The 18,259-nt window shown below is 44.7% G+C and overlaps 1 protein-coding gene across 3 annotated transcripts; it reads left to right on the top strand.

Annotated features, from left to right (window-relative positions):
- The first annotated feature begins 16 nt into the window (after window positions 1-16).
- ZNF514 (zinc finger protein 514) lies at window positions 17-16,903 on the top strand. Of its 3 annotated transcripts, none has more exons than XM_070798185.1 (3): window positions 17-5,439; window positions 6,228-6,302; window positions 11,847-16,903. In XM_070798185.1, the coding sequence occupies exons 1-3, from the start codon at window positions 5,421-5,423 to the stop codon at window positions 12,878-12,880; spliced, it is 1,128 nt and encodes a 375-aa protein (XP_070654286.1). In that variant the 5' UTR covers window positions 17-5,420; the 3' UTR covers window positions 12,881-16,903. The 3 variants fall into 3 exon arrangements, with proteins under 3 accessions (XP_070654286.1, XP_070654284.1, XP_070654285.1); XM_070798183.1 differs by adding an exon at window positions 8,998-9,124 and having other exon boundaries at window positions 17-6,302; XM_070798184.1 differs by having other exon boundaries at window positions 17-6,302.
- The last annotated feature ends 1,356 nt before the right edge of the window (window positions 16,904-18,259 follow it).

The following is an 18,259-nucleotide window of genomic DNA, read 5'->3' as shown; positions in this document are numbered from 1 at the left end:
TATGACGTATAAAGATCTGCGCGAGCGTACACTTCTGAAACGAGTTGGCGGCGCTGGACCCAATCCTACGTGCTAGTGCGGCAGCTTGATCATGAAAAAGCAACCGGTCTTGGATGCTTGTGAGGCTTGTGTTCCCCCTGGAAGTGCTGCTTATGTGTGATGTCACGTCCCTCTGGTCCTCGGATGGGAGGGCCGTCCTAAGGAAATATGTCTCTCTCAGCCTTGGGACTCGTCCCTACTGAGAAGGATTTCTAGTCTTCTGACCCTCCGAAGGGCCTTGTTTCTGCTTCAGGTTGTTTGTTAACTGTCGGTTATAAAGTTTGGGCAGGAGAGACGCAGAGTTTGGGTCTGAGGATGGGGCTGCGCAGTGCACATTTTTCTGCTTAAGAGAGAAGAACCCAGGATATACGTGTATTTAATTGGGCAGCAGTGCGGACTCCCTACATTTTGAGCATACAGGAGCCAGCCTTCCATGGTACTACTGGAAGGACCCTCGTTGGAGACATCGTAGGGATTCTTAACCGTAGCTGCATGCCAGAATCACCTGAAGAGCTTTAACATATTGATGCCTGGGCCTCCCTCTGAAGAGTGAGAGTTTGAAAAGATCTGCAAGTGATCCTCAGTTCAGTTCAGTTGCCCAGTCAAGTCCGACTCTTTGCGACCCCATAGACTGCAGCACACCAGGCTTCCCTGTCCATCATCAGCTCCCAGAGTTTACTCAGACTCATGTCCATCCAGTCGGTGATGCCATCCAACCATCTCATCCTCTCTCGTCCCCTTCTCCTCCTGCTTTCAATCTTTCCCAGCATCAGGGTCTTTTCCAATAAGTCAGTTCTTTGCATGAGATGGCCAAAGTATTGGAGTTTCAGTTTCAGCATCAGTTCAGTTCAGTTCAGTCGCTCAGTCGTGTCTGACTCTTTGCGACCCCATGAAGTCCTTCCTGAATGAATATTCAGGACTGATTTCCTTTAAGATTGCCTGGTTGGATTTCCTTGCTGTCCAAGGTACTCTCAAGAGTCTTTTCCAACACAGCAATTCAAAAGGATCAATTCTTCAGCGCTCAGTTTTCTTTATAGTCCAACTGTCACATCCATACATGATTACTGGAAAAACCATAGCTTTAACTAGACAGACCTTTGTTGGTAAAGTAATGTCTCTGCTTTTTAATATGCTGCCTAGGTTGGTCATAACTTTTCTTCCAAGGAGTAAGCGTCTTTTAATTTCATGGCTGCAGTCACCATCTGCAGTGATTTTGGAGCCCCCCAAAATAGAGTCTTCCACTGTTTCCATTGTTTCCCCATCTATTTGCCATGAAGTGATGGGACCAGATGCCATGATCTTAGTTTTCTGAATGTTAATTTTAAGCCAACTTTTTTGCTCTCCTCTTTCACTTTCATCAAGAGGCTCTTTAGTTCTTCGCTTTCTGCCATAAGGGTGGTATCATCTGGATATCTGAGGTATCATCTGGATATCTGGATATCTGCAATCTTGATTCCAGCTTGTGCTTCATCCAGCTCAGCGTTTCTCATGACGTACTCTGCATGTAAGTTAAATAAGCAGGGTGACAATATACAGCCTTGATGTACTCCTTTTCCTATTTGGAATCAGTCTGTTCCATGTCCAGTTCTAACTGTTGCTTCTTGACCTGCATACAGATTTCTCTGAATGCAAGTGATCCTAATGTGCAGCTAAAGCTAAGACTCACTGATCTATAGCTCCAGGGAAGACTTGAAATTATACCAGAAAAATGTGATAAAGTCTACAGTCAGGAACAAGTCTACACTTAAACTAAAAAAACCCTAAATTGCCTACAATAGTCAAGGCATTGTTACAAATAAAACACAGTTACTGCCCCCAAGGAACTCATGGTCCAATGGACAAATCAGAATGTGAAATTATTACAACACAGCAGTGTGTGCTACAATTATGTCATGTCCAAGATACTATGGGAGTAGAATGGAAGAAGCAATAAATTATGGCTGGGAAAGTTGGAAAAAGGCTTCCTCTAACTGGTACACTTGATGATTAATTACCTTCTTAACATTAGTTCAGTTCAGTTCAGTTGCTCATTCATGTCTGATTCTTTGCGATCCCATGAATCGCAGCAAGCCAGGCCTCCCTGTCCATCACCAACTCCCAGAGTCCACCCAAACCCATGTCCATTAAGTCGGTGATGCCATCCAACCTCATCCAATCTCATCCTCTCTCGTTCCCTTCTCCTCCTGCCCTCAATCCTTCCCAGCATCAGGGTCTTTTCAAATGAGTCAGCTCTTTGCATCAGGTGGCCAAAGTATTGGAGTTTCAGCTTCAACATCAGTCCTTCCAATGAACACCCAGGACTGATCTCCTTTAGGATGGACTGGTTGGATCTTCTTGCAGTCCAAGGGACTCTCAAGAGTCTTCTCCAACACCACAGTTCAAAAGCTCAATTCTTCGGTGCTCAGCTTTCTTTACAGTCCAACTCTCACATCCATACATGACCACTGGAAAAACCATAGCTTTGACTAGATGGACCTTTGTTGACAAAGTAATATCTCTGCTTTCGAATATGCTATCTAGGAACTTTCCTTCCAAGGAGTAAGCGTCTTTTAATTTCATGGCTGCAATCACCATCTCCAGTGATTTTGGAGCCCAGAAAAATAAAGTCAGCCACTGTTTCCACTGTTTCCCCATCTATTTGCCATGAAGTGATGCGACTGGATGCCACAATCTTAGTTTTCTGAATGTTGAGCTTTAAGCCAACTTTTTCACTCTCCACTTTCACTTTCATCAAGAGGCTCTTTAGTTCTTCTTCACTTTCTGCCATAAGGGTGGTGTCATCTGCATATCTGAGGTTATTGATATTTCTCCTGGCAATCTTGATTCCAGCTTGTGCTTCATCCAGCTCAGCGTTTCTCATGATGTACTCTGCATGTAAGTTAAATAAGCAGGGTGACAATATACAGCCTTGACGTGGATGTACTCCTTTTCCTATTTGGAACCAGTCTGCTGTTCCATGTCCAGTTCTAACTGTTGCTTCCTGACTTGCATATAGGTTTCTCAAGAGGCAGGTCAGGTGGTCTGGTATTCCCATCTCTTTCAGAATTTTCCACAGTTTATTGTCATCCACACAGTCAAAGGCTTTGGCATAGTCAATAAAGCAGAAATAGATGTTTTTCCAGAACTCTTGCTTTTTTGATGATACAATGGATGTTGGCGATTTGATCTCTGGTTCCTCTGCCTTTTCTAAAACCAGCTTGAACATCTGCAAGTTCACAGTTCATGTATTGCTGAAGCCTGGCTTGGAGAATTTTGAGCATTACTTTACTAGTGTGTGAGATGAGTGCAATTGTGCAGTAGTTTGAGCATTCTTTGGCATTGCCTTTCTTTGAGATTGGAATTAAAACTGACCTTTTCCAGTCCTGTGGCCACTGCTGAGTTTTCCAAAGTAATTACCTTTTTACTTTTCTTTAAGAAAAAAGCAACTTAGGCAGAGAGTATAGGACCAGCAAAGATACAGGCTAGAGGATAAAAGTGCAAAGAATCAGTAACATCTGAAGCAGTTCAATTTCTGGTTATGTCAGCCACCAATGAGATGACACTCTTCATGTGTTCATACCCTCACCTTTTTTGGTTCCAGAGCACAGAAGAGAACAGAGACTCCTGTGCCAGCCATGGTTCCCAGGCAGCCCTGCCCCTCTTTCCTCACTCTGGCTCCAGAGAAGGAGGGCTTACTTGCTGGGCACTTGCTGAACCATCTTGGCCATCTGTGTCACCAGAAGTGCTGGCAGAAGGGTGAAACATTAAAAGAGCAAGAAAGGAGAAAAGGCCTTTTGCCCTGATAAATTATTTGTCTCAACTGTAAGGTATAGTTAGAGAAGAGGCAATGAAGAAAGGAAGACGACCTCAACGGAGACAGGTTCAGGCAAGGAGGGGCGACAGTCGTCTAACAACCAGGCTGAGCGCGTGCAGGATCAGGGAAGCTTCATATTTAAGGGGAGGTTTTGCAGAAGCGATACGGGAAGATTTAGGCGGATGAACAGGGGTGGAGGGTCCCCGGATGACGCAATCTGCCCAGAGTATCGGGGTGGGACTTAAAGTTCAGTTTTGTGTTCCTGGAAGTCAGGTGGTTCAGCAAGGGCCCTTGAGGTCTTTATCTTCTTTTCTAAGCCGAAAAACTCCTTCACCAACCTCTCAGTCCTCAAAAGTCTCCTCTCTGGTCGAAAAGTGCCTCGGGAGAACTATCGTTTTAATATCCAGATCATTTTTCTATTTCTTTTAGGTCCGAAATGATCCCGCTTCTAGAGGAGGAATGTGTCCAAAGTTCTCTTTGAGTTCACCCTTCGCTGAACGTAAACTTGGGGGGAGGCGGGCGGGGAGCAGTGGGAGAAAGACGGAGAGGTAGGGAACAGCCTGTCAGGATCTCCTGGACATTTTATAAGAAATTCACATTTCTGGAGAGCCTCCTAGAAATTCTTATTTGGCAGGCTCGGGGTTTAGGCCAAGATTTTTTTGTTGTTGTTTGTTTAACTCCAGTGGCTTCTGTTGAACTGCCCCAAACCCGGCTCTTGGGCCCAGTTACTAAAGGCACTTCCAATACGGGGATTGCTTCCGGTTCCCAGCCCGTGGCGGAGGGGTGGGGCTGGGGGGGCGGTGCAGAGTGAAACCTCTGTCCAGGTAGCTGGTGCGCACTTGCCCAGCCTTCAATTGCCAGAGCAGAGGACCGAAGGTTCCCAAGCTGCCAGTGCGCAGGCGCGGCTCGTTCGACCTCCCCCCCCCTACAGACCCGCCCCCGACGCTTGTTCTGGGGACCCTGGCGTGGTGGCCTTCCTCTCGCGCAGGCTCAGGACGGGTCTCGGGAGGCGGGGCTGGAACCCGGGTGTTGCTTGGATATTTGTGGGTTCAGCTACACCTGGTGCGCAGGCCAGCCATGGGGGTTGCGCCCTGAGCCAGTGACAGAGTGCGAAGTGTCCCTCCGTCTGCCCGCCTGCGAGGGGCTGAGGAGGCCTGGAACTGGGCGCAGAGTTGCAGGGCCGATCGGTTCCCTGTGAGCTCTCCAGAAGCAATTCTGGAGGAGCGCGGGGCACCGAGATCTCAGGTGTGGCTGTGGCCATTTCCTAGTGGTCTCCGTGGGAGCTGGGTCCCAGAGTTCGGTCTCCAGAAGGAGGGCGGCGGCCGGGCTTCTGAGGCGTCTGGGAGTGCGAGAGGAGAAAGAGCATCGCCTCCCGCAGTCACAGCCGCAGCCGCACTGCGCTCAGCTGGGACGCCAGTCTGGGTTTGACAGCCCTGCTGTGGGTCCTGCGGGTCGGCTGGGCGTGGCTGCACGAAGTGGGGATGCCCGGTGTCATCCGGTTCGCTCCCCGCTCCCTGATCCCCGGGAGGATCGCAGGGCCGCCGCCAATGACAAAGATTTGGACTTAGTGAAAGGACTAGCCCCAGCTATGGACTCCAGAGTTTCAGGTTTGGATATCGAGGGTGCCGCGGGCCGGAACCCTCCTGGGGAGTCAGTCTGGGTCTAGGAGGAGAAGGAAGACCATAGGATGAGGGCAGGGAGTCCCACTGGCGGGGCAGAGTCTGTCCTTGGGATTTCCCAGGCAAGAACATTGTAGTGCGTTGCCATTTCCTTCTCCGGACCCAGGGTTTGAACCCGAGTCTCCTGCATTGGCAGGCGGATTCTTTAGCACTGAACCACCTGGGAAGCCCTGACCTTATAATAAAGGGGCTCTTAAAATACGCTTTAGAGACCTAATGATGCTTTAGAACACTCAAGAAAGCGTCTCAGGAAGACCTGGCCTCTGCACTACTTCCCAAGGAGAAGGGGAGAGGTGTGACTTCCGCAAAGTCCCATATCTTTATGTGGTCTTGTCCTAGGCCTTATTTTGTCTTGTTAACCTGTCTTATACCCTCAGGTGACATTTAAAGTTCCTTGAAGTACTTCTCCATGTTTATATTTTCAAAAGGCCTAATATAGGACCTGCATATTGGAGGTCCAGTGACTACAAAGGAGTGGCCAGACTGTGGTCACCCCCCAGCTACCTACAGCTTGCTGTGGCCTATGGACACGGGGGGGCCTCATGCAGCAGTGTGCACAGGCAGCCTGTAGCTTGTCCCTCAGCTCCCTTAGGTCCAGCCTTATCCCGGGAAACCATGCGGGTGACACACTGACTTGGGGAGTCTGGGAGCTGTAAATCTCATGAGGGTTAGCCTTCCTTATGGCTCCTTTTACCTTCCTAGTTCTCCCTTCTCAGGACCCTGCTCTTCCTCCAGAGAGAGGCCTAGGAGAAAAGGGAACAGCCAGTTTATTCCTGAAAGCCAGACCTCAGGTAAGTTGGGGTTCTCTTTAAGTTTTTCTCAAATGCCTGTTTTGCCTCCTTTTCTCTGTTTTGCCCCTTTTCCCTTGTTTGCCAAAGGGAACTGGACCCAATTCCTGCTCTGCAGGAGGCAGAGCCCATCAAGGCTTTTGCTGGTCTCCTTTCCCCAGGGCCCTCTGCTCAGTGAGACTGGGCCCCTGTGCACGTGTTATCTTCCTGGATTAGTGTGGTGACACACTGAGGACCCTGGCCTTGGGATTGGCGGGGGGAGGATCTTTTATGTGTCCTGGTTCTGCTGTCTGGTTATAGCTCCCAGTCCAGTGTTCTCCTTGGCTCTTGGCTCTGCCCTCCAGAAGTTCCTTCCTTTTGCAGTATCTCCCTTGGTTGCATATGAAGATGATATTAAACTTTTTTTGAGGGCTAAGCAGCTTTTTTATCCTGAGTAGTTTGATGGCCCAAGGATTGTTTCAAGTCTTGCACCTTCAGTGTGACTCTCAAAAACCTGACCAGCTTTTTGTGCATTTGCTTCCATTAGCTCCGTATATCAATAGCTTTTCCCACAGTTGTTATTGAAATATGCCCCTCTCTTTAGACTAAATTGTGGAGCTTTGGGGGTTTGCTTGGCAAAACCTTACTTTTAGTCACTCTGAGCAATTTGGTCCCACTGAGAGGATTTACTGGGAGCCATAACTGAACTGAAACAAAAGGTCTGACAATCACACTCATGACTTAGTCCTTGCCATTAGGCTGGGTTTTAATCATCTTTTGTCATGCAAAAGCTATATCTATTTTGTCTTTGACCAGTTGGAAATGAGAATTCATTAAATCTCCAACCTTGCAAGTCCTGGAATTTCTGGGACACTTTCTTCTTCTTTTAAAATATTAAAAAAAAATTTTTTTTTTTTGCTATGCCATGTGGCATGTGGGATCTTAGTTCCCCAACCAGGGATTGAACCCACTTCCCCTGAATTGGAAGCCCAGAGTCTTAACCACTGGACAGCCAGGGAAGTCCCTCTGGACACTTTCTTTGCCTTACATTTTTATTTTGCAAATCAGCAAACTCTTAGACTAATTTTTGTGTGTGTGTGTCATACTTTTGTCAAATGTAGCCAGTGACAACCAGCTCCTACCACTGATGTTATATTTCCCTCCTTGTCTCATCACATCACCAGCTCATGCTTGCATTGTTCCTCTTTCAAGTTATTGCATCAAGTTTTACCACACAGTTCACCACTAAATTACATGGGTTGCCGTCTTGCCAGTTGCTGCCTGGCCCTGAAGCCACTATCACGTATTTTAGGCTTTTGTATTATGGCAGAACTCCACCTGGAGACCAGCTTTTTTAATGAGTCAGTTGAGGCTAGTTATACTGTGATAACACAGCAAATCCTGAGGCGCTTACACCAACAACAGTTTATTTCTTGTCCACATTACATGCAAGCTATGGTTTTGCCCCACATCTTCACTCTGGGATCATTTGCCATTCTTAGAGCAGCAATTGTAGAAGCTGACTGTGAAAGCTTTTGCTCATAAGTAGCTCATGTCACTTGCTTCACATTCCAAATATGAAAGTGAATGACTTGACTACACCTGAGTCAGTGGGGTAGGAAAATCAATTCTATAGGGAGGGCCAATGAATATTTTGCACAAATAGTACAATCTATCATTTGGCTCACTAAGGTAGTGAGTTTTCCACATTTGATTATTTTGGACTGCCTTTAATATAAAATTGTTAGTTTGGCTTATTCTGTGCAATCAGTATCTAAATGGGATTTGACTTTTAAACATTTTGAGGGGAAAGTAAAAGGAGTTTATACTACCTTCACTTACTTGCTTTTTAGTTCATAGTTTATGGCTTATTGTACAATGTAAGTCAATTGAAAGTATTGTCGTTATAGAGGCTGACAGGATAGTTCTGGCTGGGACCCACAGAATGGTTGTACCTTGTGAAGAACTGAGATCTGGGGTTCTCACTCTTAACTTTGCACATTTAGGAACTGAAAAATGATTAGGCTTTTTGGGGAGATGATTTATATTAATCAGACTCACAAAAGACTTACTCATTCACTGTCAGTCCATTTGACATACTTTCACTGAACTGTGTGCTGGCAGCTCTTATGGGATAAGTTATTCTAAGCCCCAAATGATTTTATTTGGCCTTAGTAAGAATTGTAATCGAAATCCTAGGCCACAACTTTCAAAAATACTTAGTTAGAAGACTATTGACACTATGATACACTCAGAATGCAGAGTTTGTTATTTTTATTTTATTTTGTTTTTTATTATTTTATTTTGTTTTTCAGTTTGTTATTTTTATTTTAATCAGTTTGTTATTTTTAATTGATTCTATTTAAATGTCACTAAATTGTGAGACATTCTGAAAATTGAGGAAATGGATTGTATTTATTTCTCCCACATAAGTGGAGTGTCTCTAAAGGTTTGATTCTCCTGAGGCCCTGATTATATTCCTAAGCAGTTTGATGTTGAGATCTGTGGGCATTGCGTGGGATACTGAGTAGTAAGGATGACACAGTCCCTGGAGCAGCTTAAAATGTTTTTCAGATGGTAAAACCTGGCATTGCGATAGCCAGGAACTTTTGGAATCCCTTCTTGTACACCCTAAGGTTCTATTCAGACACCCGTCTCCCCTTCTCCCAGGGCCATGAGTGTGCTCTCCGAGGGTGCAAGGTTGTCTTCTGTGTTTCAGGACCTGATGACATTTGAGGATGTGGCTGTGGAATTCACCTGGTGGGAGTGGGGGCAGTTGGACCCTACTCAGAAGGACCTGTACTGGGAGGTGATGCTGGAGAATTTCAAGAACCTGGCCTCCCTGGGTGAGCTCAGCTCCTCCAAAGCCCAGAGCCTGCCCATCAGGCCATCTTTAGTTCCTTGGTGTTTAAAAGCTAGGGGTGTCTGGGCCTGTTGGCTGACTTTTGCCCTGAAATTCCAGAATTAGACATTTATTTTCTCTTGGGGGCCAGGAGATTCAGTATTTTTTCTCCTTGTAGGAAAGTCCCGGTGTATGTGAGATCAGAGTAAGACGCTTTATGACTTCACCATGCTTAGTTGCAGGCTGTCCACAAGCCTTGGCCTCTTACATACCCATACCATGATCCTTTTCCTTCTCTACCACCAGGGTTTCCAGTGTCCAAACCATATATGATCTGCTAGTTGGAGGAAGGGGAAGAGCCCTGTATTTTAGAGAGAGAAATCTCAACAGGTGTCCACTCAGGTGAGAGTCAGGCTAAAACAACAGTATACATCATAAGGGCCAACTGTGACTGGAAAGTTTTTTAAACCCTTGGTCAGGGGCCTCTTCTTTGAGAAGGTGCGGTCACTTGCTAGGAGCCCTTTTCTTTGAAAAGGTGAAGTTGCTTGCCAAGAGCCCTCCACTCCAGTATTTTGAATACTTGTAGGCTTCCATAATGTTTTCTGGTATGAAAAGATGTTCATTTTCTTCTCTAGTGTTTATCTTTCCTTTGTTTCTTGTGAGTAATGTAGATAAGAAATAAACATCTGCCCATCTCTGCCTACCCTTCAGGGTCCTTGGGACTATGTGTCATCACTAGATGTCACATGGTCAGTGTTAGATGGAGTCTAAGGACCAACAGTTGTTAAGTCCTATTCCAGCAGGGATAATAAAGAGTTATCAGCAGATCAAACAGAACAGTTAAGTAGCCCAGAAATTAAAGGGCTACCAGCAAGGACATCCTGACGGATGACATCAGGAAGATCAAGGTGAGGACACTTCAGGCTTGATTAAGTTGGACTACAACAGAGGTGGTTCTAAGAACAAAGACCACTTCTTACCAGCTCTTGATGGCATCTCTTTGAATTCCTAGGTGACTTGAGACGTCGGGGTGGTAGGCTCCACCCCTTGGGACAGAATTCCAGACACAAAGCTCTCCTGCCTGGCATGCGCCGCTCAGGCATACTGCAGGAGATGACAGTCTGTGTCTGTGTCCATCTTTGAAACAGAATCAGCCTCAGGCCAGAGCTGAAGCTCCCCAAAGCAGGGCTCAAATCCTGAGAGCGCAGGCTGGGCCTCCGCACTCCAGAAGAGGACAGACAGGGGAGATGCTGATCTCTGTATTGGCACTCTCTTGATCATATTTCCCTCCAGAATGAGGGCAAGGGTCTGGCCTCTGGATCTAGTCTCACCATCAGTATCTGTCTGTTTACAGTGTTCTACAAATATGGTGTGTTTCAGAATCTCTAGGGGAGCTTGTGAGACACTCAGATCCTCAGGATCCCCACAAGACCTACTGGCTCAAAATCTGGCCTGTGGGAGCCCTGCTTAGGCATTGCCAGTCATTTCTCTCTTCAGAAGGGTCACTATTATTGTATTAGCTTTCTACTGTTGCTGAAACAAATTGTCATAAACTTAGTGGCTTTAATCAACACAAGTTTATTATCTCATAGTTCAAAACTCAGAATCAAGTATGGGTCTCACAGTGTTAAAATCAAGGTATCAGCATGGCTGAGTTCCTTTCTGGAGTGTCTAGGGGACAGTCTGTTTCCTGTTCATCTGTGTTGTTGGCAGAACCAATTCCTTACAATGGTCAGACTGAGTTTCTCGTTTTCTTGCTGGCTATAAGCTGAGGAGCATTCCCAGCTTCTAAAGATTGCTACATTTCTTGGCCCGTGGGTCCCTTCCTCCACCTTCAGAGCCAGAAGTGATGGGTCGAATCTTTCTCACACCACATCTGACTCAGCCAGGAACTGTCTCTGATTTTGAGAACTCATGTGATTAGACTGGGCCCACCTGAATGACTCATGATAATCTCCCAGCCTCAGGGTCTGTGCCCTTAATCACATCTTCAAAGTCTCTTCTGCCATGTAAAGTAACATGTTTATATGTTCCTGGGATTTGAATACATAAATATGTTCAGATGGACTTGGACATCTTTGGGGGATAATTATTCTGCCATCACAGTTACATGCAGTAATAGATGTTAAAGGTATACAGTATGTATATTATACTATGTATATAGTACATGATAATGTGTGGTGTGGACTGAGGTGTTGAGGGAAGATTTTGTGGAGGGCATCTTCCTACCCTCTTCTCATCTTTACAGTCTTTGGATTTACCTTGTGTTACTGTTGTTCAGTAGCTAAGTTGTGTCCAACTGCAACTCCATGGACTATAGCCCTCAAGGCCCCTCTCTGTCCATGGACTTTCCCAGGCAAGAATACTGGAGTGAGTTGCCATTTCCTTCCCAGAGGACCTTCCTTATCCAGGGATTGAACCTGCATCTCCTTCACTGCAGGCTGATTCTTTACCACTGAGCCACCAGGGAAGCCCTTACCTTGTGTACTGGAGTCCCAACACTGTTCTCTCAGGCTTTTCTAATCTCCAGTTACCTGCTTATCTTATTCTTGGCACTTACAAAATGTTCTTTAGACACACACCATTCTTGGAAGAGACTGTACACCTCTTTTAGGTATTATTTTAAAGGTTAATTATCTTATGTCTATCATAGGACTTTACTTCCTCTTGGCGTATAGAACAGGTAATACCAGCCTGTCTTTTTTGTTTTTTTTTTTTTTTTCCAGACTGGGAGAGAAGGCCTCAAGCCAAGAAACCTATGCTAAGTCAGGGACTTTCCAAAGAAGAATTATTTCAGAGAGCATCAGTGGAGAAACACATTAGAGATGAATTCAGGTCCTCCAAACTGAAAGCAACCTGTGGTTGGGATGACCAGGTAGAGATATATCCAAAAAAACAGGAGAGACATCTGAAAGAAACGTCACTCACTCAGAAATCTCCTCCCACCCCTAAGAGAGGTCATGAATCGAGTGAATCTGGGACCAGTTCAGGTTTAAGATCAGTCCCTATTAACCAACACCATGTTCCCACAGGAGAAGGATACTATAATTGTGATACAGAATTCAGACAGATTTCAGGGAGAAGTGACTCTCGGAGAACCCAACCAGGGAAGAAATCTTGCAAATGCAATGAATGTGGGAAGTTGTTCCATTTCCAGTCAGAACTTCAGCGCCATCAGAGACGTCACACTGGAGAAAAGCCCTATGAGTGCGGTGAATGTGGAAGAGCCTTTGGTCATATTTCATCCCTTATTAAACATCAGAGAACTCATACTGGAGAGAAGCCCTATGAATGCAGTGAATGCAGGAGAGCCTTCAGCCAGAGTTCCTCTCTTGTTCTACATTATAGATTTCATACAGGAGAGAAACCCTACAAATGTAATGAATGTGGAAGGGCCTTTGGTCATACTTCGTCCCTTATTAAACATCAGAGAACTCACACTGGAGAAAAGCCCTATGAATGCAGAGAATGTGGGAGAACCTTCAGCCAGAGTTCCTCTCTCATTGTACACTACAGATTTCATACAGGAGAGAAACCTTACAAATGTAATAGGTGTGGGAGAGCCTTCAGCCAGAGTTCATCTCTCACTCAGCATTATAGACACCATACTGGAGAGAAACCCTACAAATGTAATGAGTGTGGAAGAGCCTTTGCTCACACTGCCTCCCTTATTAAACATCAGAAAAGTCATGCTGGGAAAAAAACCCTACGAATTCAGCCAATGCAGGAAGGCTTTCAGCTGGAAAACACACACCACTAAACCTCAGAGGATATACTGAATTATATATTAGAAAGCAATCCTAGGAGTGCAACGAATGTGGGAAGATTTTTGGTCAGAGGACACATTTTGCTCAACATCAGACAGGACACACCAAACCGAAGCTCTATTAAGAGGGGGTGGGCTTTCATCATACCTCCTCCCTTATCAAACACAAGAGAATTCAAACCAGTAAGAAACTATGTGAATATAATGGATTTGGAAAGGCTTTAGTTAGTGGGCCACACATTCAACATCAGAGAGTTTATTATTTAAAAAAAATTTTTTGATATGAACCATTTTTAAAGTCTTTATTGAATTTGTTACAATATTGTTTCTGTTTTATGTTTTGGTTTTCTGGCCATGAGGCATGTGGGATCTTAAATCCCTGACCAGGAATTGAACCCACACCCCCTGCTTTGGAAGGTGAAGTCTTAACCACTGGACCACCAGGGAAGTCTCCATACATGGGAGAATTTATACTGGGGGAAAGCCTCATCAGTGTAATCAGTATAGCACAGGCTTCAGTCACATAGTGTTTCAAAAGCACACAAAAATCCCTGAAACAACTCCAGATAACTCATACATATTTTACATTAGTAACAGGTTAAGTTTTCTTTCAAAGGGCAAAGTGAAGTGAAAGTCGCTCAGTCGTGTCTGACTCTTTGTGACCCCACGGACTCTACAGTCCATGGAATTCTCCAGGCCAGAATACTGGAGTGGGTAAGCCTTTCCCTTCTTCAGGGGATGTTCCCAAACCAGGGATTGAACCCAGGTCTCCTGCACTGCAGGCAGATTCTTCACCAACTGAGCCACAAAGGAAGCCCCATATATATATCCTTTCCCCCCGCAAGTGTCCTTCTCTAACCCTCACTCAGGTCACTTTATATGCCTGGATGCCTGCAACTTTGTAGCTGGTTTTTGCCTAACATAGTCCCTTTCTCTTATGTATCTCTGGCCATGTTAATCATTCTCATCAGTGGGCACCTATCCTGCCACCCTGTCCTGCCCCCCAAAGCCTCTGTTTTGCCTATAGGATAAAGGCTCACCTCTCAGTTTGACATTCAATGCCCTCCTCAGTCTGCCCTAACCTCTTGCTGTTCCTGATAAGAACCTCCATTTCAGACAAACTAGCTTGCTTGCCATACCTCAAACATGCGTCCACACTTTCCAGCCTGGGCTGTTCTGCCTAAGCTGTTCCACCAGCCAGGCATACCCTCTCCACTATCTAAAGCCTGGTGATCAGTCAGAACCCTATTCAAATGTCCCCTCATCTGGGAAGAAATCTCTTGAATACTGATGGGAAGTCAGATCTTACTCAATTGCAATTGTAAAAGCATCTGTTTTTCCATAAGTATTATTTTTAATTACTGATTTCTGATTGTGCTGGATCTTCATTGCTGCACACAGGCTTTCTCTAGTTCTAGAGAGGGGGCTACGCTCTAGTTGTGGTGCACGGGCTTCACACTGTGGTGGCTTCTTATTGTGGAGCACGGGGTCTAGGGGTATGGGCTTCAGGAGCTGTAGCATGAAGGCTCAGTAGTTGTGCTATGAGGGCTCTAGGGCGTGTAGGCTTTAGTAGTTGAAGCACAGGGGCTCATTAGTTGTGGCTCTCAAACCTTAGAGCATGCATGCTTCAGTAGTTACAGCGCTTGGGCTCAATAGTTGTTGAATCTAGAGCATGGGCTTAGTAGTTGTGGCGCACGGGCTTAGTTGGCATGTGGAATCTTCTCATTCCAGTCCCCTATAATGAAAAGGACATCTTTTTTAGGTGTTAGTTCTAGAAGGTCTTGTAGGTCTTCATAGAACCATTCAACTTCAGCCTCTTCAGCATTACTGGTTGGGGCATAGACTTGGATTACCATGATATTGAATAGTTTGCCTTGGAAACGAACAGATATCATTCTATCATTTTTGAGAATGCATCCAAGTACTGCATTTTGGACTCTTTTGTTGACTATGACGGCTACTCCATTTCTTCTAAGGGATGGTTGCCCACAGTAGTGAAAATAATGGTCATCTGAGTTAAATTCACCCATTCCAGTCCATTTTAGTTCACTGATTCCTAAAATGTCAACGTTCACTCTTGCCATCTCCTGTTTCAATAATTGAAAAATCAAGAGTTCCAGAAAAACATCTATTTCTGCTTTATTGTCTATGCCAAAGCCTTTGACTGTGTGGATCACAATAAACTGTGGAAAATTCTGAAAGAGATGGGAATACCAGGCCACCTGACCTGCCTCTTGAGAAATCTGTATGCAGGTCAGGAAGCAACAGTTAGAACTGGACATGGAACAGCAGACTGGTTCCAAATAGGAAAAGGAGTATGTCAAGGCTGTATATTGTCACCCTGCTTATTTAACTTATATGCAGAGTACATCATGAGAAACACTGGGCTGGAAGAAGCACAAGCTGGAATCAAGATTGCAGGGAGAAATATCAATAACCTCAGATATGCAGATGACACCACCCTTATGGCAGAAAGTGAAGAACTAAAGAGCCTCTTGATGAAAGTGAAAGAGGAGAGTGAAAAAGTTGGCTTAAAGCTCAACATTCAGAAAACTAAGATCATGGCATCTGGTCCCATCACTTCACGGCAAATAGATGGGGAAACAGTGTCAGACTTTATTTTGGGGGGCTCCAAAATCACTGCAGATGGTGACTGCAGCCATGAAGTTAAAAGACGCTTATTCCTTGGAAGAAAATTTATGACCAACCTAGCAGCATATTAAAAAGCAGAGACATTACTTTGCCAACAAAGGTCTGTCTAGCCAAAGCTGAGTTGGACTATAAAGAAAGCTGAGCACCGAAGAATTGATGCTTTTGAACTGTGGTGTTGCAGAAGACTCTTGAGAGTCCCTTGGATAGCAAGGAGATCCACCAGTCCATCCTAAAGGAAATCAGTCCTGAATATTCATCAGAAGGACTGATGTTGAAGCTGAAACTACAATACTTTGGCTACCTGAGCGAAGAACTGAGTCATTTGAAAAGACCTTGATGCTGGAAAGACTGAAGGCAGAAGGAGAAGGGGATGACAAAGGATGAGATGGTTGGATGGCATCACTGACTCGATGGACATGAGTTTGAGTAAACTCTGGGAGTTGGTGATGGACAGGGAGGTCTGGCATGCTGCAGTCCATGGGGTCATAGAGTTGGACACGGCTGAGCAACTGAACTGGAATCTTCTTGGACCAGGGATCAAACCTGTGTGCCCTGTACTGGCAGGCAGATTCCTATCCACTGTGTTACCAGGGAAGTCCTCCATAATATTTGAAAGTGAAAGATATCTCGACTTGGAGTAGTTCTTATCAGTGTCTTAATCTATTTAAATCATTGGTTGTTTATTATCTTGCCATTTTCTTGTCTCCTGAATCAGATTATCAGATGCTTCAGCTCATTTCTCATACTTCCTCTCAGAAATGAGCACCCAATAGATACATTACTTTGCCAACAAAGGTCCATCTAGTCAAGGCTATGGTTTTTCCAGAGTGTTGGACTGTGAAGAAAGCTGAGTGCCGAAGAAGTGATGCTTTTGAACTGTGGTGTTGGAGAAGACTCTTGAGAGTCCATTGGACTGCAAGGAGATCCAACCAGTCCATTCTAAAGATCCGCCCTGGGATTTCTTTGGAAGGAATGATGCTAAAGCTGAAACTCCAATACTTTGGCCACCTCATGCGAAGAGTTGGCTCATTAGAAAAGACTCTGATGCTGGGAGGGATTGGGGGCAGGAGGAGAAGGGGACGACAGAGGATGAGATGGCTGGATGGCATCACTGACTCGATGGACATGAGTCTGAGTGAACTCCGGGAGTTGGTGATGGACAGGGAGGTCTGGCGTGCTGCGATTCATGGGGTAGCAAAGAGTCTGACACGACTGAGCGACTGAACTGAACTGAATCATCTGTTAACTTGAAAAACAACTTCTATTGCCCACGTTTTCTTGGTACTCTGACTACAAATTTTCATACTAGATAAAAATCTTTCCTTCTAGAAAACTATCAATTAAATATTTTCTTAAAAAATACAATATTGCTTCCTGTAATTATTTTTCAAATTCAAGTATAGGTTAGTATTGTTCTGCATTCTGTGGGTAGCTTGTTCGATTTGTCCATGAAAATTTATTGCAATTTTATTTATAAATTCTCATTCCAACTACCCAGTGTTGGGTTAAACTCCACAGGTTAAGGATATAGTCCCTCTCAAGACTGGGAGAGAGGGACACTAGTAAAGTCACACGTTGATTTGTTTAAGATATTTGTCCCTGTAGATGATAATGGAAAAGCCACTGGCTTTAATTCTCCATAGTGTCATTTGGTGAGACTAGAACTGTTCATATATATTTATCATGGTGATCTGCCAATGGATGGCATACCCAGAAGTTGGTAAGATTTAGAGCAGTGGCAATTATTTAGGATAATCTAAGAATGGGGAAGATACCCTGGAGGAGGAAATGGCACCCCACTCTAGTATTCTTGCCTGGAGAACCCTATGGACAGAGGAGCCATCAATGGAGTTGCAAAGAGTCAGAATGACTGAGCGTGTGAGCACGATATAAGCATGAAAAATGGTATTTGAATGAGTATGCTCTGACCTAACAAAGAGGAAAGAAAAGAGAAAACAGGTCATTATGGATGGATAACAACTAGGGATCAATAGAGATGAGAAGAATAACTATGGGCAAGCAGATGAAAAATAAAATCGGGCTTTTTGGGGTTCTTTTTTTTTTTGGAAGTAAAATTGATTTATTCATGGTAGACAAAACAGGGCTTTGACACAGTTGTTGGTCTGACATATTGGGCAGAAGCTATCCCTTATCTGAAGTCATTGATTTATTCCAAAGGTCTTCAGTCAGCTGGTCTGGAGACCAGCTGCTTTAGAGCATCTTGGAAAATCCTCAGTCTGAAGTCCTCTGCTGGAATAGGCTTCCAGTTGTGTCAATTCTGAGACTCTTCTTTAATTGTGAAATATGTATGGAAGAATTGACATCCTGGAGTTTCACTGCTGCATTAGTTAACAGTATCTGATAAGGTTCCATACAGTAATGCTCAAGAGCAGTTTTTCTCTGATGTCTTACAAAAAAACCTCATGGTTGAGGATCACAGTCTATTTAGGAAGAAGCTGTGGGAAGCTGTCCTTAACCTATTGATGACAGGACCGGTATATATGAATCCCCTGTAATCCCCTGCCATGTCTGCATGCAGCAGGGTAGCTTAGTACTGGATGTGGAATTTCCAAATAACTGTTTATTTCTTAGACAACTGATGTATTCCCAAGGGAGTGAACCATATGGCCATAAGGTGCTTGTGAGAGTACCCTTGGCCAGGCAGCAAAGGAGTTCTGAGATTTCTGGTAATGTTAATAATGTCACTGATTTCTGTAAAGT

The sequence above is a fragment of the Bos indicus genome, chromosome 11 (genome assembly GCF_029378745.1).
Source record: "Bos indicus isolate NIAB-ARS_2022 breed Sahiwal x Tharparkar chromosome 11, NIAB-ARS_B.indTharparkar_mat_pri_1.0, whole genome shotgun sequence".
NCBI lineage: Eukaryota > Metazoa > Chordata > Mammalia > Artiodactyla > Bovidae > Bos > Bos indicus.
This window is presented reverse-complemented; position numbering and strand designations above follow the sequence as displayed.